This window comes from Laetiporus sulphureus, assembly GCF_001632365.1.
Source record: "Laetiporus sulphureus 93-53 unplaced genomic scaffold LAESUscaffold_8, whole genome shotgun sequence".
Lineage (NCBI taxonomy): Eukaryota > Fungi > Basidiomycota > Agaricomycetes > Polyporales > Laetiporaceae > Laetiporus > Laetiporus sulphureus.
The window spans coordinates 694,376-715,920 of NW_024468517.1; the positions used below are offsets into that span (position 1 = coordinate 694,376).

A 21,545-nucleotide genomic window follows, 5' to 3' on the forward strand; every position below is an offset into this window, starting at 1 on the left:
AGAGCCATGCAGCCACTATTAGTTACATTAGCTAACAGGACGATCCCGGTGACAGCCACTTACCGAGACGCCATGTCAATTTTAAGGTGAAGCCACCTTATTCGGAATTGCCACCTCAGCAGAATGTGCTGTCTCGTCTGATGAGTGTTAAACGTGCATCAGCTCCTGCGCTCTCACAATCGATATTCGGAATTCAGGGTGAAAATTGGGTGGATCCGATGTCCGGTGGAAGAGACAGAAGCCAGCGCGATCACTACCGTGCCGCTAGCAGCGTCTGAATCATGCTTTCCGTGGGGTAGAGTGCACTGGAACAGATCAGCCGGCACATCAAACCCAACAGTTGGGACATGTTGTAAGCATCCGTGCAGGTACGCGATGCAGCATTGTATGTAGGCTGCTATGCGCTTACACTGCTGCGCAGTGCGGATAAGCGAAGGAAGGAAGGATGCCCGGGCAGATCGTCCGGGCGTGGCATCGTAGTACATCCGTATCCAGGTCTGGCGTTTGTCATGAGAGAATAACGAGATGCTGCAAGTACTTCGCACCGGCGACCGCAGAGGACGAGCGCGAACAGATCGCGATAACAGTGTATCTCCGTCTTAACTTCACAGGACCAACGACACCCCGTGACTTTCTGTCACGTACCCTTCCCATCGTGTCATCGGCGTCTATCAGAGCGCGGGAGCAGACTTCGCGCTCCTGCCATTAACTTGAGCTGACGAGGCTTTTCATTCTGGCAACAACGGATCACCCCTTGCAGCGGCGAGACGACCAGCGCCCAAGCTGCAGCAGCTATCTAAGCGGGAGTCAAGTGACGATGGCTAAACGATGGCTGGTACGCCTTTGTGCTGCATGCAAGGCTACTAGTCCACTCTGAGACGGCTCACCTCCGAGAAGTTTTCCGACTCTCAATGCACTCACTGGTCATCGGATCAGCACCCAGTACTCCGACAAGCGAAATGGTATACATAGAGACACCGCCTCAGTCAATTCCAGTGATGGACCGTACACGCGCAGTAGTACATCCTGGGCCCATTTCAGAGTTGTTCGACACGTATCCAGAGCTCGCATTTCGGCTTCATTGTTACTTTTTTTGGGACATTCCCCATTCTGCAGCCTCTGCTAACGATCCGTGCGATGCGCACTTAATGTGCACGTGCCCAGGAAGAAAACCTGCTGTTTTCGCCGGTTTTGATGCACAGACGTCCGCGACACGATACGCAGTCTTTTTGGCGCTGGTGGCGTTTGTGCGAATGTTGATGGAAGGATGATGAATGTGCCGTTTCAGATTTGGTTCAGGGAACAGAGCAACCTCGACTTCTCTGGCTCAATTTCTTGCGATGTCGAAATTCTGATATGACGTTCAAGGCCGTACGTCCGAGACGTCGGATGCCGTGGCATGCGGCCCTTCCCTACAGAATCAAATTTCCATCAAGGATGGTAGTGGAGGGACCTCAGAGACGCTCGGGGTCATTGCCATTGATCAAGAGAATGTGGAGGATTCCTCCCCATCGCGACATTCAGTCGTGCGAATGGACATCAACCTGGACGTAAGCTATCAGTCACATTTAAGCGTAGCGCACAGTCTGGGTACGGTCCAAGCCGTGTACGCTGCCAGTACGATCCTTTGCAAGTCTACGCTATTGCAGAATGTCTGCCCCTCCAGAATTCGGCCATGCGTTGCTGCCCCACTTCGCGTTGGACCAGGAATTTGTGAACCTAAACCATGGTAGATGCGCCTCCCTGAGTGCATCCTCGCAGTCCCTAACGCTTGTTTTGTTCTCTAGGTTCCTTTGGAGCATTGCCAAAGCCTGTTCTGGAGGAATGCAACAAAATGACCTTGGAGATCGAAGCGAATCCAGACTATTTTCTCCGCATGGAGTTCGAGCCACGCTTGAACCAATTGCGGGAGCGAATTGCGAAACTCCTCGGCGCAGACAGGGATGAAGTCGTCTTTGTGCCCAGCGTGGCCAATGGCATGAACACCGTGCTCAGAAACTTTGAATGGAATGAGGGCGACATCCTAGTCCCCAGTAGGCAAATTTGCTCTTCGAACGCTCCACATACACTCACGCTCTGTCCTTGGCAGCGAGTACCACATTTGACTCCATCACCCGCGCTGTCAAGTATATCTCGGGGCAGCGCCCATACCCCTCAGTTTCCACATTCACATTGACGTTCCCTGAGACGCACGCCCAAATCCTCATCAATTTCCGCGAGCACCTCCGCTCGTTGAAACGCGGACCGAACAGCAAGGTCGTGGCTGTCCTGGACAGCATCGTTTCTGGCCCCGGCGTATACGTCCCCTGGCGGGAGATGGTGCAGGTTTGCAGGGAGGAGGGCGTCTACAGTGTTATCGATGCCGCACATTCTGCCGGCCAAGAGGTCGACATTGAGTTGCACAAGGCCGACCCCGACTTCTTCGTCGCTGTGAGCGTCACGAGTTGTTCTATAAGTGATGCCTCGTTGACAGATGGCCGTCTGTATCGCTATAGAGTCTGCACAAATGGCTCTACGCGAAACGTGCATGTGCGATCCTATATGTGCCGAAGAGGTAAGTTAGCGTAATTTAACAGCGACGGCTTGGCTGAATGCGAGCTTCGTCCGATGTCACGCAGGAATCAGCACATCATCAAGACATCCCTCCCGACTGCGTGCAACTACAACGCGCTCACGCCAAACGCGAGCGCGTCCGCTTTTGTGGCGGAATTTTTATGTACGCTCGTATTTAGGCAGATCCCTTCACACGATCTGACAGCCGTGGACTCCGACAGGGTTTGGCGCGATTGACGTCGTCCCGGCACTCAGCAATGGTCCAGGTCAGTGATCGGCGTTCCTATAGGCCTGTTCATGTCCTGTGATGACTCTGACGTCCACGTGTCTCCAGCCCTGGATTTCAGAGAATGGCTCGGCGGAGAAAAGAAGATCAACGACTACTGCCGGTCGCTTGCACTTGCTGGAGGCAAGCGCCTTGCCGAGGTCATGGGGACTACGATATTGGACTCGCCTAACCATGGCGAACTGATTCTGAACATGGTGCCTGTCCCAACGCAACGAGTCATCCGTGCACGTGTACTGACGCTGTCGTTTTTTTGCGTTGCCAGGTCAGCGTGGAGATCCCCTTCCCCATTGAGATCAAGCCCTCCCCGCAGCTGTACGGGATGTTCCTGACGAAACTGATGAAGGAGCACAAGGTGTACGCGACGACGTTCCCGCACAATGGCAAGTGGTGGACGCGGGCGAGCGCCCAGGTCTATAATGATGTGCGTACATCGATTTCTTTACTGGCATCCCGAGATGTACTGACGTTGCTATCATTGCGGCGTTTTGTATAGATCTCTGACTTCGAGAGGTTGGGAAAGGCCCTGCTAGTCGTATGTAAGGAGATCGTCGATACTTTAAAGGCTGAGGGCCTTTATCAATGAAAATATTGCGCTCTTAGCAATGTATGTTTTCATGTACACACGTTGAAGTGTTGTATCAGTAGAGTATTCGCAGATGCAATGTGATTGTCAGAGATTTCCTGTGGCAGTATCAAAATGTTAAAGGAAGAATGCATCGTTATGATATACCACCGCTAGCGCTATCCTTCCGATGGACTTTGGGGCAACGCACGCTATCTCTGAAGAAGCCTCATCCAAGTGCTGAGACACGCAGTGCCGCCACAGGGCCACGGGCCCGAATCCTCTGCTGAATGCGTCCTTGCACGTGATCGCGTAACTTCCTTTTCAGGGTGTCTGAAGACACTGAGCCGCAGCCGATCCATTCCTCTCCGCGTCTGCATCCCGAGCTATGGTGCCAAACATCTCAGTCAACGAAATATAGCTTACAGGATCTCGCAATCGCAATAAAGAGTAAGGTGTTTCGGTACTTTCGTCGTATCAGCACCAGCTTTTCTTTCACAGTCAAAGGTCTCACGGGCGCTACTCAAGACCGCTGTGTGCTCCTATGGATCCCTATGGACAGTTTCTCTGTCGAGATGCAGATCCCCGGTCTTCATACTTTATCATCTGTAATTCGATTTTCCTGCGATCAACCCCGCACCTGTGCTGGCACGACATTCACCGTATCGCTGCACGCCAGATCACGCAATCGCGGTCTGGCGGCTCGTATTTGAAGTGCGATCTGCAGGCAAGCATGCTGTCGCTTGCAAGTTCTGATTTGATGCTCACAGATCGACACTGTGCATCATGTCCAAATAGCACACGCCATCAGCGATGTGCCTGAACGTTCATATTAACTTCGTCAAGTTCTGTTCTTTCTGCCTCGCGATTGCGCCTTCCGCTTCCTCGCTGAGCACCGTACGTACTTTCATAAAGGCTCCGGACCTTAATATGACTAGCTTACAATTTAGGCCTGACGTACTATCCCTGCAGTTACGCGACGACTGCAGGCATTATATTGAAATTGAAGCATTGGCTCGATCTGATCCCGCTGGAAATTAGCGCCCTACTTTCGATACTCCAAAGGCGGGTTAATATACTTTATTCGGGTGTCTGTGCGTTGTGAAGAATTTGACATTGTAAGGTTGCCCAGCCGATCCGTATAAAGATAGGAACAAACATGTAGGGCTCCTCTCAGGCTCGCTTTTCCACTGGCAGACAATCTAATGCTTATGCTAACGTTGCAAAGTGCTAGATAGTGCAAGAATAGAACTATTGCGAGGCTAATTGATCACTATTGCCAATTTTCCTGCAATTCATCAATTCAAATGAAGCCAACGATAGGTACGATTATACGTCGCACTCCTATACTTCCTTGCAAGTTGAATTTCATCACAGTTCATATACATATTTGAACCTCGACGCTTGTGCCAAGATGTCAATACGGCGCGTTGCCAGCAATTAGTGGAGCTTAAGAGGTGAGCGCGTCTCAATACGAGCACAATGCCTTCCTCTTAACCATCCCAGAAAATAAACCAAAGGCGTGACTGTCCCATTCTACACCTGATATGTCGGTCACTGTCAAGTAGGCTTATGTGCCGCACAAATCTCGTCCCATCAAAAACACGATCGGTTATGAGTGCAGCAAAGCATGATAACTTTAGCCACAATGTTGGCATCTCATTGCTCTGCTTTATCGAATAAATACTGATTGCGTATTCCACCACTTTATTAGACACTCCGTGGTACGAGATGCAATTTGCTCACTATTTGGCATAACGTGCTAGAGATAATCACGGTCTCTGCTCGATCTCACATATTATAGCGTCGACCATAGTATCTAGGCTTTCTTCTCACCGCGGGAGCTTTCCTCATATTTCCCGCCCGGCGCGCCACATCAACCACGGTCGGCTATATTTGCAATCCACCCGCAACACACACATGCGCTTACCATGTTACCGTCTTCTGGATGTTTCTCAGGCCCAGTAAGTCTGACCTCCGATACGGTACCCCATGTTTTTCGGCACTCAACGGCTCCACCCCAACGAAGATCTGATGGTGTAGATGTTTCTGTGTTCTAATTACAGCTGGTATGACAGAGACATCGGCCTTGTGTGCCCAGGCCATTTGCATCGCCCATTAGCGAATCTCTCTCAGGTCTCACTCCACCTATGGTTGCGGTCGCACTAGTTGAGGATGGTAATTCCCCATGATGCTAAACCTTGACATTGAATCCTGTCCAGACACTTTTTAGGCCCAGCTGCGGTCGATAATGTCCGCAGTTCATTTCAAGAAGTTTCCGTGCGCCTGTGCCTGCGCATCGTACCACTAGGAGAAAGCGCTCGTACCGAACTCTAAGTCAGTCGCGTTCGGAATCAGAACTTGCTCATAGCGTTCAATTGCATTGAGATAATCGGAAACGACAAGGGCCCTTCTATCGCCGCTAGGAAGCACTGGAGGCCTGACGTCCCCCTTAACCGCGATCAAGGGTTGACTGAAACTGTTCGCCCACAATGCGTGCTGATGCATCATTCTCGATATATGGAAGTATCTAATGCTCTCATACCAAGCTATATGGCAGTATCAGAATACATTCAGCGCTTCGAACTTGCAGCAGAAACCCGAGTTTGATGTACTTTTTTATGCTTTTGATGCAACTAACGGACGCGAGTGCAGAGCACCGAGCGGAATGACGAGGCCATATTCATGAGAATCATCTTTGAATCGATACGTCTCAGACAGTCACAGGGCACTTTGTTATTGCGTACGAGATTACTCTGCACAGATAAACCGTAAGTCTGTTCCGCAGGCTATCGCGACTTGCATTCGAAGTGGGAGCTTGTGTCCCAGTCGTACCGCTGTATGTATTTCCATCCTGATCTCCAACGGTGACACCCATCAAGCTCGCACGCTAGGCAAGAAACTTTAGCCGATACTCACAGGCACGCGCTACGAGCCGTCGGAGAACGCACGTCCTCTCAGCTCTGGCCAGATCAACGCCGGCGGCTCCGTGCGAAGCAGGGTATGGATGTCCCTTCTCCGCCGCACGTGTGGAACCCCGCTTAGACTTCGCAGAAGCATCCCGGAGATCTGGCTCCCCTCCGCGAAGGTCGGTGGAGCGACGTGCACTTTCGAAGTTGATAGCTTCGGGCCGATGGGCGGCTTGTAGTACGTTAGCTTGGTGCCGCGGTCGCACCTCAGCTCAAGGGCGAATTATATCAATGTCGCACACGTTACGGGATCCTTCACAGATTCACTTGCGTTGAGCACAGATTGGCCATGAGGCTGGGCATTGCGCACGATCCTCGGTGCATCAAATTTTCTCACTGATGATCAGTTGACTGTGAGCTCTCTGTCACAGCAATGACCCAAAGGAGACGAGATCACGAAAAGAGGGGACATCTGGAAGCAACAGTCGTCACCTCAGCAAGTAGTATACATTGGCAATACTCTCACCTGCGCGACAACAGCAGGCCTTCACAGAGTCGCAAACTTCGTCGCAGAAGTAGTAGCCGCGATCGTTAGTAAACTCCCGAGACAAGTTAGGTGGTCTCATTACAGGCAAGCACCGTCGGATTCCACTGGGGCGTTACAGCTACGGCTACGGAGGAGCAGGCAATTAGAGTGCCATCCTATTCTGTCCGCTGGGAGTGTCGACACTGCACTGGGTCGTAAATAGTACGTAGATACAGGAGAGCGTCGCAGGTATTGTCAACCAAGGCATAAACCACGGAAACACATGGGGAAAGCAAACAGAAGACCAAAAATCGAAACATCTAACCGAGGTACGCGAGCGTTAGACTGGCGCGGGATGTGAACGTCAGCAGAAAACAATCCTAGTCCGAAGTGCGGCAAAAAGTGCGGGGTATCGACAAGACGAATGAAGTGGTAAAGAAAATCGTGACAGCGTCCTCGAGGAGAGCGACAATGCGAGTGGAATGTGCAAGAAGGAGCGGACGGGAGGCGGGTCGAAAGGACGACACCAATCCCAGGAAGCTGTTCTACAGCGCGCCGGAAGATTTTAAGGACGCGCGGCGGCAGGGGCTCAGTCTAGCGATGTACCGTTCTCGATGCTGCGCCGGCTCTGGATACGAGAGTGCGAGTCACGTCGGTATTGGGTGCGGGAGTGCGAGCCGCGCCGGTATTGTGCACGAGAATGCGAGCCGCGTCGGTGCTGGGTACGAGAATGCGACCCACGGGGTGAAGGGGCAAGGTGGGCGATGGGCTCGGGTATCGACGTAGGGACGACGTCCTCGAAGACGTCGCTGCGGCGTGCTACCGTATACGTTGGCGAGACGAAGAGGGAAGTAGACGCGGCGCCGTCGGCAGATGATGAGTATTCTTCGTTCGCGCTGCCACCCAACGCAGTCACGACGTTACTCGTGCTGTTATCTGACTTCACCTTGTAAACGATGAGGCAGACGAGTAGGACAATGATCTGCAGAGCGACAATCCTGTAAGGGACGAACGCACAGAAAGGGCGGGGACACGCACTGTCAGAAGCATCATGCCCACAATCCACACCCAACGCGAGTAGCGACTGTTTCCATCCAAGGTGCTCCTCAACCAAGGACTGGGGGAATTTCCTTCAATCGCATCAACACGCAACTAAAACATTCCTGCTTACCTTGGTTTCTCCTTGCGTGCGAGATCATCATGAGCGACCATGCTAAATCTCCGCCAGAACTCCTCGCCTTTCCCCTGCTTCAGCAAGAGTGTCTCCTCTTGATCTCCACGCAGAATGGGCGTCGGGGAAAACTTGACATCGCGTCTCTGGCTAGCGGCACTCGACGGGCGGATAAACGCCGGCGAGATAGGTGTCATCGACGGCTGCAGTTCGTGCGGAGCATTGTGCAATGGGCCCGATACAGGCGATGCCTGCCGTGACACGAGAGTGAGGGGCTTTGGGAATGCCTGGCTCATTTCGGGCGACAGTGCAGAGGGCGATGGGGACCGTTGCCGGCCCTCCGGTGTCGCTGCGCGCCTCGGCTGTGCGAGGTTGAGTGCCGCGACGGGGGCCGGGTACCCTGGTCGGGGGGCAGCTATGGGAATGGCCCGCTGCGGCTGCTTCACATCGTGCATATATTTGCTGTCGTCGAATGGGTTATCGTATCGTGGGGGCTGCTTCGCGCTCTCGAGGTATTGGTCGTACCTGTACTTTTGCGTCAGATCTTCATTCTAGATAGAACGGCAACTTGCGGATGCGCAAAGGTCCTTAGACCATCTCTGCTGGCAACGCGCAATCGAATGCAGCATGACAAAACCGAAGTCAAACACGCACATGTTGTAAGCAGATGTCCTGTCGTTCGGATTCTCGGGAGCTGGTTGTCTAATCCTGCGAATCTGTGCTGGCCGCTGCTCGTACTCTGAGTCTGGGATGTCGGTCGCGTAGGGCGGTCGTCCAGCGATGGGAGGAGAGCTATAGATGACAGACTGCGACATGTACTAGCCGCTATCGAGAACGGCGCCGTAAAGAGCGGAATGGGAAGAGAGTGGATGCCTCGGAGCACCAAGGCGGGCGAAGGTTTGAGAATGGTGGAAGGGGGAGTGGGACTGCGACGTGCGTGCAGCTGCGCTACCGCGACTTTGTAGTCGGCTAAGCTTATTTTAGATCGGAAAACAGCCGAACTAGTCTGGCCTAGCGACGAAAGTTCACGCGGCAACTGCAGCGAAGACGAGTCCGTTCGTTCTCTGAACATGCAAGGCCATGCGAGGATCATTGCGAGTATGTTCTTCATGGGCGTGAATGAACCAAACGGTTGATCTATCAATTGAATGTGCGTATATATATTATCTCGGCATGATCACACGTAATTGCGGGATCATTTCCTGGATCGTCTTTATTGATGCTTGTTTTTCTCCAGCCACAGTGGCAACTCGACGCGTCGCGTCGAGTACGCGAGTTTGTTCTGATCACCGTTCGCAATGGCGAAGCGCAGGGCTGCCTCCATCTCAAGCGATGATGATCCTTCCACTCCAGAGGGCTCACAGGTATCCAAGCGGGCGCGAATGGAAGGTGACGGCGAAGTAAACGCGACGACGTCGAAGACTAGACGCGCACCGAAGGATAAAGGAAAGGGCAAGGCGCGTAGACAGGAGGAAACGGAAGACAATGAGAACGAGGATGAGGACGAGGATGAGGATTTAGATCAGGCTTCTCCAGATGAAGATGAAGAGAAGAAGTTTGAGGAGGAACACGAGGAAGAAATACGCGAGAAACTCATGAATAAGGGCAAGACTCAGGGAGTGAGTGCAGACCCTTCAAGAGCATACTCGATAGAGTGGAGCTCACCATGTACACAGGGAGTTGCTGAGATGGGTATTATTGAGTCTCTAGAGATGCACCAGTTTATGTGCCACAAATACTTGACGTTCACGTTCGGACCTCAAATCAACTTCATCATTGGTGAGGATTCTGAATAGTCGCCTTTTCCTTCTCGCTCATGCTTTTGGCACAGGTCATAACGGAAGTGAGTTCTAAGTAAAGCAGCATTGCTATAGGAATGACCCTCCAATGCGTGCGATTGATAGGCGGAAAGAGTGCAGTCTTGTCTGCGCTCACCGTTGCCCTGGGCGGAAAGGCAACCTCCACAGGCCGTGGAAGTGGTCTCAAGTCTTTCATACGAGAGGGCCAACAGTAAGCCTCTTCTTCGAGCCTCCAATCTCACTAGAGGTTTCGTCCTGACGATCTGCAACAGCGCTGCTGAAGTCACTGTCGTTCTGAAGAACCTGGGCGACGAAGCATATAGGCCGAAGGAGTATGGAAAGAGCATCGTCATCACCCGAAAGTTCACCAAGGAAGGCTCCTCTTCATACAAGATCAAGAGCAAGGACGGCAGGGTCATCTCCACTAAACGTGAAGAGCTCTCCGCTATATGTGACCATATGAATATCCAGGTGGATAACCCTATGAACATCCTGACTCAAGGTGCGTGAGCTTTGCCCCAAATAAGAAAATGCTGCTAAGCATAACCCTTCGTAGACGCTGCCAGGTATATTCTCTCATGACTACAATGTAACTGTTTATCCTCATCCCTGTTCAGGCAGTTCCTGAGTGCTTCTCAGCCGGCGGACAAATATAAAGCAAGTTGTGAAAGCCTAGATGCCACCGAACTGAGCCTTACTTCTTCCTCTAGTTCTTCCTCCGCGGAACGCAGCTCAGTCAGCTGAGCGAAGAGTACCAGACGTGTCTAGAGAACATCGGACAGACCCAGAAGGTCATGAAGCGCAAGTCTGAATCCATCCCGGAGCTGGAGGAACAGTTAGAAGAAGCGAAGGCACGATTGGAGGAGGCAAAGAAGGCTCGTGAGCAGCGGCACAAAATCGATGAGTTGAAGAAGGAGATGGCATGGGCTCATGTCGCCGCTAAGGAGGCAGTGCGTCAAGTCCATGTGTTGTAGCGAAACTGGTTCTGACCCTGGCTTCTTCTGATCAGGAATTGAAGAAACAGTGCGAAGAAGTTGCGAAACTGAAACATCGTATTCCCAAAGTTCAGCAGGACGTGGACAAACACGATGTATGTTGTTATCCCTCGTAGTTTCTACATCAACTGACGCGTTATGCAGGCAGCGTTCATTCAAGCTACTCGGGAAGTGGAAGCGTTCGAGATGGACCTGACTGAGCTAGGAGATAGGGAGAATCTCGATGCTGAGAAGAATGCTTTACAAGCTCACATGAAGGAAAACAGAACAAAGATATCTAAGTATAAAGTTGGCACGTCCCTCTCAAGTCGCGAGCAATGCTGATGTGTCCTTCGTTACTAACAGGCTGACGAAAAGCAAATGAGCGAGAACCTTTCGCGTATCCGGACCACCATCGCAGACTTAGAAGAGCGCATCCAGAAAGAGGAGGCACGTGCTAACACCCAGGGAAAGCGCGATGAGACGGCTCGCAGGTTGGAGGAGGCGCATATTGCATATGGAGAGGCAGAGCGGCGCCTGGAGAGTATCACTGCCGAAAAGACCCAGAAGCAAGCCGAACAGCAGGAAGTTCACCGTAAGGGCAACAAGATGAACGAGGACCGCGAAACACTCAGACAGCGCATGAATGACTGCCAGGGACAGCTTGCGCGCTGCGCAGAACGCGAGAGGAACAAGCTTGCACCATTCGGCAACCAGATGGATCAGGTCCTCCAGGATATCCAGCGGACGCAGTGGTTCGGTAACAAACCGGTAGGGCCGCTGGGCATGTACGTGAACGTGAAGGATCCTCAGCAGTGGGCTGCGTTGTTCCGTGTGACGCTTGGAAGCCTGATGAGTGCGTTTGCGATCACCGATCCGCGCGACCGTGCCACGTTGCATAACCTGCTGGGCCGTTATCGCAAGTGAGCGCATGGTAGATTGTCGGTCATGAACCCGAACTAACGTTTCCTTTAGCAATCCACAGATTATCATCAGCGAAGTCGATCTGTTCGACTATAGCCGAGGAGAGCCGCCTCCGGAAATTCCTACCATGCTGCGCGCTCTCGATGTATGTATCTCATTTCGTGCGTTCAGATCAGCTCGCTAGACAGATCAACTTTCCAGGTCTCCGAAGAATATGTCCTGCGTATCCTGGTCAACAACGCGCACATCGAGAACACCGTGATTGCACCAACTCGCAGAGAACTTGACAACATCCTGTCTCAAATTGGGAGGGGAACCGGGTTTTCCGCCGACCTGTACAGAGTGCAACGCTTGTAAGTGCTTTAATAGTGCAAGTATGCACTGGGACTAAGCGTCTGTAGTGAGGGCGGTGGCTCTTCCAGTCCACTTAACCAGCTGAGAAGGGACGACGCGCGGCACCAGCTCTTTACCGGTGACAGCCCGGATGCAGCCAGGATGTGAGATTTCATCGATGCATATATGGACCCAACGCTGATGGTCGATTGTAGACGCTGGCAAGGCGAACTCGACAACGCTAACCGCCAAGTCGAAGCTCTCAACCGGGATCTCCAGCAGGAAAGGCAGAAATATGACGCGTTGGGCCGTGAGATCAAGTCCCTGAGCGTACGCTGACTCGTCCTTCACGATGTGCTATCGCGAACTGACGGTGGATCCTAGGATCAAGAGGTACGGACGAACCAGGAGTTGCGATCGTTGAAGACCGCGAGAGATGCATTGCAAGAAGAGGCCAATGAGGCAATGCCTGTGGAGATCCAGGCCTTCAAGGACGCTATTGCGGTAAGTCGATGACAGCTTGCCTCGCTTTTCTCCAATATCTTATCGTTACTGCAGGAAGCAAACGATGAGAGAGAGTCTATTATCTCCCAGTTCAAGGCTATAGAGAGAAGCAGGGCGGAGCTCGATACCATCCAGAGATCGCTGCAGACGGAGCTCGATTCCAAAAAAGCGAAGATCCGTGACTTTGAGGGTCGTCGAGAAGACATCACGGTAAGCCTCTCCTGATTGGCACGTGTCTACGCTGTTCGCCAACGATCGCCATAGAAAAGGGCCCAGGATGTTGCGCAACGACGGATCAATGCACAGCACGACAAGGCTCATTACCTTAAAAAGCTGGAAGAGGAGAAGCGGAAGGTTGCAGACGCGGAGGCCGTCGCAGATAATTTGGCAGAGGAGTTCAAGGTGGGATTCTTTCCTTCCTTGCTCTCGTTCACAGTACATCGTTCTGAGATTGCAAACAGAACTGGACGGTGAAAGCAGAGCAATATTGTGGTAGCGAACGCTTCCCCAACCCTCGGCCCGTGGAGGAGGTCCAGCGAATGCTGGAAGGTGTGCAGGCCGCGCTCCGCGAACGGGAAAAGAGGTCAGGGTTACTTTCTGGCATACCTACATAGGTTCTGACAGTGACGTAGGCAGGGTGCTTCTGTCGATGATCTATCCAATGAGGTAAATAAGAGACAAGCCGCACTGGAGCTTTCCAAGAAGGAGTACAAGAACATGGTCGTTTTGGTCAAGGTAGGCGTGATGGTGCCATGTCTGCGTCGAGGATCTTACAGTCTGTTGGACGTTAGGCCTTAAAGAAATCTCTCAGGTCGCGATTGGCCAAGTGGCATGAGTTCCGTCGTTATATCGCCCTGAGATGCAAGGTCTACTTCCAGTACCACCTATCAAATCGTGGGTACTATGGCAAGGTCTTGTTCGACCACCCACGCGGAACCTTGACGCTCAAGGTGCGGAGGCTAGTGATACACTAGCCTTGCCGGAGGTTCTGACGCGCGCACAGGTCCAGACGGACGATCAGACCCTTACGCAGAACAACAGAGAGAAGGACCCTCGCTCGTTGAGCGGTGGCGAGAAGTCGTTCTCGACGATCTGTCTGTTGCTGTCTCTTTGGGAGTCCATTGGTTGTCCTATCAGGTGTCTCGGTGAGTCGTACTAGTGTTTCGCACCGGCGATTTTCACTTAAGTTTGGGCATATTTAGACGAGTTTGACGTTTTCATGGATGCCGTCAATCGTCGCATCAGTATGAAGATGATGGTATGGTACCTTTCTTTTTTCACTTCCCGAGTCCCAGGTGCTGAATTCGTGACAGATCGACACTGCAAACGCCTCGGACTGCAAACAGTATGTGCTCATCACCCCGCAAGACATGACGAACGTCCAGTTCGGCAACACTGTGCGCGTTCATCGCATGTCGGATCCTGAACGGGGACAGGGCGTATTGTCATTCTAACTTGGGGCGCTACTTCGTCCATGGAATAACTTAATTCATTCAGGACACAGGCTCTTCTCGACCTACGTTAAGATGATGTCACATCTCTACTGCTATCCTACTGCTTTAATTCTTGCTAGGCATTGTCTGTTGTACTTTTCCCACGTGCTATTGTATAAAGCGAGGCAATATGACGGTCCTGTTTTGACCATCTCCAGGGAGTGCCGCCGAGTGACCGTGACAAAAGCGCGATCACCTGACCGTGACAGACGCGTTTTCGCTACAAAGCGCGAGATGGCATTCAGCTTTTCGCAACAACCATCATTATTGTCAACGAAGTATACGAACACCAAGCCGTTTTTAGCCAGCTGAAAGCCATGTAGTTGTATCTGTAGCACAGCAACTAGTTGCTCACATGATGATACTCAGGTCTGAGCTGAATGCAGGGGCTCACTGGCTAGTGTTCTTCTGCTTTATCTGCAAAGCCAAGTCGGAAAATTCCCTGAAACACAATGTTGGATCTCATGTATCCATTTCTACTTCCAAACAGCCATTCTCGTTCTCAGGTCAGAACAACCGTGCCCGTGCTGTCGACGGCCTCAGAAGTCCATGCGACTTGCTCTACAGCTCCATATAAATGACTGTCTTCAAAAACGAACGAACCATCTATTCTACTGTCCTACTCGCTTATATGACCACTCCATTGTACCCATCTCCGCAGCATCCATCATCGATCATCGGCCGTCGTATGTCTTTATAGGCACAAAACGCGGAATATAAATCATATTCGAAAGAATGATGCACGTGACTCCGCGTCTGAAAGACATTCCGTGGTCACAATGCGCCTCGATGCTGCGGCCTGCCGCAGCGAGATCCTTCAGACTTGTTTCTTATGCTCTAAGACAATCGATTTCTGTATATGCTTGCTTGGACTGTCTGAGGATCGCCGAATGCTGTGGCCGCCGCGTTACAAGTACTTTGTGAAGTAAGTACATAATGACGTGTCAGCATGCATTGAGCCTGACGTGCAGGAACCTAGACAGTCGCTGAGCGTCGAACGCCCTTTGTCTGACACACCACCGGTTTACCGTGCATAGGTCCATTCTACGGCACTGCTCCCAGATGGCCGAACCGCTCCGCCCGAGAGCATTGCCCAAAATACTATTGTTCGCTCTCGCACCCGTCGCGATGTGGCTGCTCCTGCGTCCCTTGCTGGACCCAGCTCCCACACTACCTGCCCTACATGCCTCGCTGGGCTTCTCCATCTTCGCCTTTATGGGTACGCTGTATCTCGTGCCTGCGCTCGGGAGCACATTCGTAAAGGCGAATCTGAAGGGCCGGGATCTACTGAAGACGTATGACGACCCAATGTGAGCACCAGTGTGATGAAGAGCGTGTCATTCTTGATTCACGACACCCCTTCATAGACCCGAGAGTCTCGGGCTTGTCTGTGCCTCCATCTACATACTCCTTCTAATTCTGTTCATTCCATTTGCATTCTCCGATTTCTTCAACCACCAGCAGGATGCCTCCAGAAAGCCACGTGAAGGCATCGTCGTTTCCGAATTTCCGCATCATCAGGTGAGCACGTCAATGGCCATGAAGTAGGCATACTTGACTGATATGCTCTGCACGCAGCTATCGGTGTACCTCTCGTGTCTCTTGTCTCTGCTGATGGCCACCATACTGGGATTTCTGGACGATGTCTTTGATATCCGGTGGAGGCACAAGCTGCCCATACCCGTCATTGCATCGATACCTCTCCTCATCGTATACTATTCCGAAGGAGGAAATACGGACGTCGTCGTGCCCATACCACTGCGCTGGCTGCTCGGAACGTTGATAAACCTGGGTTCGTACAAACTATATCTCTATGACGAAGTGTCTCACGTGCATCCTATGTGCAGGGCCTCTATACTACGTGTACATGTCGCTTCTGTCTACGTTCTGCACCAACAGCATCAACATACTGGCAGGCATCAATGGCTCAGAGGTCAGCCAGGCACTCGTGATTGCACTGTCGGTCATCCTGAACGACTTGCTGTACCTTCCGTGGTCGGTCGGATTCCGAATAGCACTGCCACTGCACCTTCTCGGGCGTCCTACTGAGGTCGATGTCGGAGGCGTCTGGAGCGCTGGCATGGCATACGGCAGCAAGGTGCTCGTCGAGCGCCACCTTTTCAGCCTGTACTTCATGCTGCCCCTCATGGGCGTCTGCGCCGGTTTCGTGTACCACAACTGGTGAGTCCACGTCCGATGCGCTATTCTTGGACCGCGTGTAGTGCCCGCGCTGATGCGGCTCGCCATCCTGATCGGACACGTGTAGGTATCCGGCTCGCGTGTTCCCCGGTGATACGCTGTGCTACGTGACGGGCATGGCATTCGCTGTGGTCGGAATACAGGCGCACTTCTCCAAGACGCTTCTGCTGTTCTTCCTGCCGCAGATTTTCAACTTCGTCCTGTCCTGTCCGCAATTGTTCGGTCTCGTCCCATGTCCGAGGCACCGTGTACCCAGGTATGTGTGCACTGCGGCGTTACACTTCACATCCTCCGCCGCCCGCCAGTACGAAGCGAACGAGCACTAACTGCGTGAGCGGCTTCGCAGGTTTGACGCGGATTCCGGGCTGCTACACCCGTCCAAGGCAGAATTCAAAGATCACCCACCTTCACGTTTAGCGGAACTCATACTGCGCGCTTTCGCCACCCTCGGCTTCGTGCAACTCACCGAGGATCCCCATACGTATCAGATCACGGAGACGACGAATATGACCATACTGAATGTGTTCTTGCTCCGGCTTGGACCGATGAGAGAAGACAGCCTCGTCAAAGTGCTGATCGCGTCGCAGGTTAGTGTCGTTGCACGTTTGGCGTATTCACTGCCTCACTGACAGGCTGGTGCGCGTCGATGTCAGGCCGCGGGGAGCGTTCTTGCGTTCGTGGTGCGATACGGCTTAGCGGGGTTGGTGTACGATGGCAACAGGAGGTGACGACGGGGAGAGAAGCATCCGCGCAAGGTGGCGCTATGCACGATGCGGCACTCCGCACGGTGTTGCGAGGGAGAGCCTATGCAAATGACTCGCGCTTCGCGGAGCCCAGGCTCAACGTTTATGGATGGCTTGTCCGATCAGCTTTGCCCCGACATCGTGCGGGGTGCGCGTCTTTCTGCCGTGTTAAACTGCTGATCGGGTTTCGGGATGTTTCGGACTGTGTGTGCGATTGTACTTCACCGGACCGCCGAGTTAGGATGCTGGGGATCCTCTGCAAGAACGACGATGCCATCTTCGTACTTTTTATCGGACCAGGGCTCCGTCTTAAAGCCGATGCGCGAATGCAATAGTTGCAATGTGTATTCGGGCAGGGCGTTAGTGCGTATAAACGACGGTGTGAGCGCAGCGGTGGCATTCGAAATTAAAGGTCAGGACGGGCCACGCAATGATGTGCCGCGGATTTCCGGGGTCAAAAATGAGGCCTGTCGGCCGAAAACGAGCGAGAGCGGGGCGGACGACGGAATAAGATTGGCGCTTACTGCGTCTACCCCGCACTCGGCTAGGCTGGGTTTTCCTAATCCGGTATGCGCCATCCAATCACATGGTCTGGAGAATTGATCGGTTCTAGGCAAAGGTGGTGCATTAAGGACCATGAATCCGCGAGTCCCACTTGCCAACGGCTTGCCCCTTTCCCCGCTCCTCCCTTCCATCTCTCTCTGCTTTCCCCGTCATGGCCCACAACGAACGCGCTGCTTTCCAGGCTGAGGTTGCCCGCGTAGAGCAATGGTGGAAGGTCCGTTGTTTGCCTGTTCATGCATGACTCCCCCCCTGATTCGCGTGTGTGTTAGGACCCCCGCTTTGCGCGCGTGAAGCGCCCCTACACCGCCGCGCAGGTGGTGTCGAAGAGAGGCACGCTCCCAATCTCGTACCCCTCCAACGTCCTCGCGAAGAAGCTTTGGGCATCTCTTGCCGACCATTTCAGGAACGGCACACCGTCGCACACCTACGGAGCGTAAGTGTGATCTTTGAAGTAGGTTTGAAAGCTGTGTGCTCACCATACGGTGCAGGCTTGACCCTGTGCAAGTCACGCAGATGGCCAAGTACCTCGAGACCGTCTACGTCTCTGGCTGGCAGTCGTCCAGCACGGCATCCAGCACACACGAGCCTGGCCCGGATCTTGCTGGTATGCATGACGTCCTCACCACCGAGCAAAAGCCAGTGTCACTGACAGCATCTTTCAGACTACCCCTCCAACACTGTCCCCAACAAGGTTGAGCACCTTTTCATGGCCCAGCTCTTCCACGACCGGAAACAGGCGGAGGCACGGTCAAACCTGTCCGAGTCGGAGCTCGCGCGCACGCCTGTGATCGACTACCTCCGGCCGATCATCGCAGATGCCGACACCGGCCACGGTGGTCTGACTGCCGTCATGAAGCTCGCAAAGATGTTCGTCGAGAAGGGCGCGGCGGGCATTCACATTGAGGACCAGGCACCTGGAACGAAGAAGTGCGGACACATGGCAGGCAAGGTGCTCGTGCCAATCTCGGAGCACATCAACCGTCTTGTCGCCATCCGTCTCCAGTTCGACATCATGGGCGTTGACAACCTTGTTATTGCTCGTACCGACTCAGAGGCCGCGACGCTCATCACGACCAACGTTGACGAGCGCGACCATGCATGGATCCTTGGCTCGACCAACCCTGACCTCCGACCGCTCGTCACCGTCCTTGGCGAGGCCGAGCGCGCAGGCAAGACTGGCGAGGCGCTGGAGAAGGTCGAGGAGGAGTGGACGGCCGCCGCGAACATTCAGCTGTTCGCTGTGACTCTGTCTAATGCTCTCAAGGCGCAGACGAATGCGTCTTCAATCACGCTTGAACGCTTCCAGAAGCGCATCGCACACCTCTCCTACCCCGACGCTGTCGCGGTTGCCAAGAAGGAGTTCGGCCTGAAGAATGCGCCTTTCTGGGACTGGGACGCACCGCGGACGCGCGAGGGCTTCTACCGCTACCAGGGTGGCACGCAGTGCGCAGTCAATCGTGCCGTTGCGTTCGCACCTTACGCCGACCTGCTCTGGATGGAGACGAAAAAGCCGATCCTTACGCAGGCGAAGGAGTTCGCGGAGGGGGTGCACGCTGTCTACCCGCAGCAGTGGCTCGCTTACAACTTGAGCCCGTCGTTCAACTGGGAGGCGGCCGGATTGAATTCCGAGGACATGCGCTCGTACGTGTGGGAGCTCGCCAAGCTCGGCTTCTGCTGGCAGTTCATTACGGTAAGTTATTAGTGCGTATATGCAGGGTATTTGTTCGTACTGATCGCTTTCCTACTAGCTCGCGGGTCTGCATTCGGACGCGTACATCAGCGACCTCTTTGCTCGGGCGTTCGCGACGGAGGGCATGAAGGCCTACGTCGAGCTCATTCAACGGCGCGAGCGGGAGATTGGCTGCGATGTCCTCACTCACCAGAAGGCATGTCCTTTGTCACACCTTTATCCTGATCTTTGCTTACAATTTCCTAACAGTGGAGCGGTGCCGATTACATGGACAACCTCATGAAGACTGTCACCGGCGGCGTCTCCTCGACGTCGGCCATGGGCAAGGGCGTGACGGAGGCGCAGTTCACTCAGCCGGCGAAGTCGAGGCTGTGATGGTCGGATGCTTTTGGAAGGATGCGGACGTTTCGTTAGGCTCGTGTTCTTGTTTCTGGCGTGATGCCGTCCTTGTCGCTGTATCGCTGTATTTCATACTGTAAAAAGAATTGACATCCTATGGATTGGGCCGCTGACTATGCATTCCCTTGAATTGGGCTGTTCGCAGCAAGCGTCGGTTCATTCGTGTTCAGCATCATGAATGAAACGGTACGTGGTGAACGTTGATGTAGGGAGGGTCGTAGAACGCAGCAGGCAAGTGAGAGAGTCAGCTCGAAGGCAGGTCGTGAGAGAGAGCGGTCTGCAGACCTCGCGCCACCGAACCGGCGCTCGACGCCAGCGCGTCGACACGGTCACGATAGCGTGTTTATCCAGCATCCATCTCCTCCGGCCAGCATCTCCATCATCGAACAATCTGCCTAGCATGGACGCCGAAGAACGCCTGCAAGCTGCCTCGAAATTCCTCCTTCAGTCGCCGCCCGGCGAGATCAACGACGTGCTGAACGGCAAGTCCGCTGTGCTGTCGCTCATGTACGAGAACGCGAGCATGCTGAGCCGATCAAGACAGATGTGCGCAATATCATCTCGGACGACGAATCGCTACAGGCTGGGGTGCTGCCTGCTCTGCGGGAGTATAACCTTGCGCAGTTCATGACGGCTGATGTGCCGGGGCACAATCATCAGGTGCGGGATCGTTGAGATGTTACGTTTCTGAGTGTTTTGACGGTGGACGTGACAGTCGATTATAAGTGAGGCTGCGAGGGTGAGCAGGTTGAGCGCGGAGGGGGAGGACGAGGGGGAGGACGAGGAAATAGATAGGTTCTGGGATCCACGCTCGAGGACGAGCTTCCGTTTCGACCATCTCAGTCTTGTAAGTGCATCGACTATCCCTTAGCGTTTCCCATGTTCGTGGTCTCGCTCATTTATGATATGTGCTCTCAGGAAACATCAGAACCCGAACCAGTGGAGCCTGACGCCGAATCAGAGCCCTTCCGGTACGCGGAACGCATACACCGCTGTCGCTCATCTCACCACCCATCACAGAGTGGCGTTGGAAGCATCGTTGCTAACGTATCTCGCTGCACACTTTAACGATGGAGTGGCGAGCGTGTTCAGCACACCAGGATCTGCGACGCGGTTCTGCATCCAGATCGTCGCGAACAAGTACAATCCCTCTAACTACTGGTACGTGATACCTGGATTCTCGCGGGTTGGACGTGACGCGGACGTGGATGATCTGCTTCAGGTCAGGCCGATGGCGTTCTGAATACGTAGTGGACCTTGAAGAGCGGAAGCTCACGGGCAAACTCCTTGTGAATGTGCACTATTATGAGCAAGGCAACGTTCGTGCTCTCATATATTTAGCGCAGGCATATCGTGATTCATTGCCATTCAGGTGCAACTTGAGACAACGCACTCTGTCGACCTTTCCCTGCCCCCTGCGATCACATTGGACGCAGGTGCATCATCTGCATCGAAGATTCTCGCACTGATCGAAGCCGAAGAGGGGAAATACCAAACTATCCTGAATGATATGTATGCGGACATGAGCGAGAAGACATTCAAGGGCCTTCGAAGAGCGCTACCGATGACGCGTTCGAAGCTGGACTGGGATAGGGTGAGATTCTCATTTCTGCACTTACGGAAGCATGAGATGCTGAACATAATCACTAGGTTTTGGGTTACAAGCTGGGTGCAGAGCTCTCATCGAATAAAACTGTGTTCGGCTCGTGATAAATGGATAGCAGCGGGTCGGGCGGCGGGCTAGAATTAAGGGCAGCGGACTGCACTGTATATTATTGCAAGCCTACATGTCTGAGTTTACACGTCACAAGTGATGATCGGACCAATTTCTTGTGATGGGGCAGTATCTATGTCCTATTTTGTCGTAGAAACTTCAGTGTCGCAGTGTCTGGACCATGAAGAGGGGGATTGAG

At 53.3% G+C, this 21,545-nt stretch overlaps 7 protein-coding genes across 7 annotated transcripts; 6 read left to right on the forward strand and 1 right to left on the reverse strand.

Annotated features, from left to right (window-relative positions):
• The first annotated feature begins 709 nt into the window (after window positions 1-709).
• On the forward strand, window positions 710-1,461 carry LAESUDRAFT_548117 (uncharacterized protein). Its single transcript, XM_040902889.1, has 2 exons — window positions 710-835; window positions 898-1,461. The coding sequence occupies exons 1-2, from the start codon at window positions 829-831 to the stop codon at window positions 1,269-1,271; spliced, it is 381 nt and encodes a 126-aa protein (XP_040767060.1). The 5' UTR covers window positions 710-828; the 3' UTR covers window positions 1,272-1,461.
• Window positions 1,462-1,650: 189 nt separating this feature from the next.
• LAESUDRAFT_647026 (PLP-dependent transferase) lies at window positions 1,651-3,425 on the forward strand (the record flags this gene model as incomplete). Its single annotated transcript, XM_040904026.1, has 9 exons — window positions 1,651-1,729; window positions 1,788-2,033; window positions 2,090-2,430; window positions 2,496-2,554; window positions 2,619-2,716; window positions 2,775-2,819; window positions 2,888-3,036; window positions 3,105-3,263; window positions 3,336-3,425. The coding sequence occupies 9 exons, from the start codon at window positions 1,651-1,653 to the stop codon at window positions 3,423-3,425; spliced, it is 1,266 nt and encodes a 421-aa protein (XP_040767061.1).
• Window positions 3,426-7,428: 4,003 nt separating this feature from the next.
• LAESUDRAFT_647164 (uncharacterized protein) lies at window positions 7,429-8,825 on the reverse strand (the record flags this gene model as incomplete). Its single annotated transcript, XM_040904040.1, is given in 4 exon segments — window positions 7,429-7,821; window positions 7,878-7,941; window positions 8,011-8,554; window positions 8,573-8,825. 4 exon segments carry the CDS (start codon window positions 8,823-8,825, stop codon window positions 7,429-7,431), a joined length of 1,254 nt encoding a protein of 417 aa, XP_040767062.1.
• Window positions 8,826-9,132: 307 nt separating this feature from the next.
• On the forward strand, window positions 9,133-14,186 carry LAESUDRAFT_742129 (P-loop containing nucleoside triphosphate hydrolase protein). The gene is made up of 25 exons (XM_040911173.1): window positions 9,133-9,160; window positions 9,248-9,629; window positions 9,687-9,789; window positions 9,842-9,853; window positions 9,915-10,020; window positions 10,082-10,311; window positions 10,366-10,375; window positions 10,427-10,466; window positions 10,520-10,759; window positions 10,819-10,899; window positions 10,949-11,092; window positions 11,150-11,706; window positions 11,759-11,852; window positions 11,909-12,060; window positions 12,109-12,204; window positions 12,256-12,370; window positions 12,425-12,544; window positions 12,599-12,754; window positions 12,809-12,946; window positions 13,006-13,127; window positions 13,177-13,279; window positions 13,336-13,494; window positions 13,548-13,689; window positions 13,747-13,802; window positions 13,858-14,186. Exons 2-25 carry the CDS (start codon window positions 9,309-9,311, stop codon window positions 13,996-13,998), a joined length of 3,438 nt encoding a protein of 1,145 aa, XP_040767063.1. The 5' UTR covers window positions 9,133-9,160; window positions 9,248-9,308; the 3' UTR covers window positions 13,999-14,186.
• A 913-nt stretch (window positions 14,187-15,099) lies between these two features.
• LAESUDRAFT_647614 (N-acetylglucosaminephosphotransferase) lies at window positions 15,100-16,964 on the forward strand (the record flags this gene model as incomplete). Its single annotated transcript, XM_040904063.1, has 7 exons — window positions 15,100-15,347; window positions 15,405-15,558; window positions 15,616-15,829; window positions 15,885-16,218; window positions 16,304-16,498; window positions 16,583-16,823; window positions 16,890-16,964. The coding sequence occupies 7 exons, from the start codon at window positions 15,100-15,102 to the stop codon at window positions 16,962-16,964; spliced, it is 1,461 nt and encodes a 486-aa protein (XP_040767064.1).
• A 722-nt stretch (window positions 16,965-17,686) lies between these two features.
• Window positions 17,687-19,734, forward strand: LAESUDRAFT_723065 (isocitrate lyase). Its single transcript, XM_040908339.1, has 6 exons — window positions 17,687-17,757; window positions 17,813-17,976; window positions 18,032-18,147; window positions 18,206-19,233; window positions 19,292-19,429; window positions 19,483-19,734. The coding sequence occupies exons 1-6, from the start codon at window positions 17,695-17,697 to the stop codon at window positions 19,606-19,608; spliced, it is 1,635 nt and encodes a 544-aa protein (XP_040767065.1). The 5' UTR covers window positions 17,687-17,694; the 3' UTR covers window positions 19,609-19,734.
• Window positions 19,735-19,950: 216 nt separating this feature from the next.
• LAESUDRAFT_723066 (F-actin capping protein, alpha subunit) lies at window positions 19,951-21,542 on the forward strand. Its single transcript, XM_040908340.1, has 8 exons — window positions 19,951-20,114; window positions 20,177-20,292; window positions 20,348-20,479; window positions 20,551-20,603; window positions 20,653-20,793; window positions 20,855-20,951; window positions 21,005-21,226; window positions 21,283-21,542. The coding sequence occupies exons 1-8, from the start codon at window positions 20,033-20,035 to the stop codon at window positions 21,340-21,342; spliced, it is 903 nt and encodes a 300-aa protein (XP_040767066.1). The 5' UTR covers window positions 19,951-20,032; the 3' UTR covers window positions 21,343-21,542.
• The last annotated feature ends 3 nt before the right edge of the window (window positions 21,543-21,545 follow it).

Coding starts and splice junctions, on each gene's coding strand:
- LAESUDRAFT_742129 (XM_040911173.1), top strand. CDS start 9,309: ATGGCGAAGCGCAGGGCTGCCTCCATCTCAAGCGATGATGATCCTTCC. Junction 11,093..11,149: donor CAAAGATATCTAAGTATAAA/GTTGGCACGTCC, acceptor CGTTACTAACAG/GCTGACGAAAAGCAAATGAG. Junction 13,280..13,335: donor ACATGGTCGTTTTGGTCAAG/GTAGGCGTGATG, acceptor GTTGGACGTTAG/GCCTTAAAGAAATCTCTCAG.
- LAESUDRAFT_723065 (XM_040908339.1), top strand. CDS start 17,695: ATGGCCCACAACGAACGCGCTGCTTTCCAGGCTGAGGTTGCCCGCGTA. Junction 17,977..18,031: donor CCGTCGCACACCTACGGAGC/GTAAGTGTGATC, acceptor CATACGGTGCAG/GCTTGACCCTGTGCAAGTCA. Junction 19,430..19,482: donor ATGTCCTCACTCACCAGAAG/GCATGTCCTTTG, acceptor ATTTCCTAACAG/TGGAGCGGTGCCGATTACAT.
- LAESUDRAFT_723066 (XM_040908340.1), top strand. CDS start 20,033: ATGGACGCCGAAGAACGCCTGCAAGCTGCCTCGAAATTCCTCCTTCAG. Junction 20,794..20,854: donor TACAATCCCTCTAACTACTG/GTACGTGATACC, acceptor GATCTGCTTCAG/GTCAGGCCGATGGCGTTCTG. Junction 21,227..21,282: donor CGAAGCTGGACTGGGATAGG/GTGAGATTCTCA, acceptor CATAATCACTAG/GTTTTGGGTTACAAGCTGGG.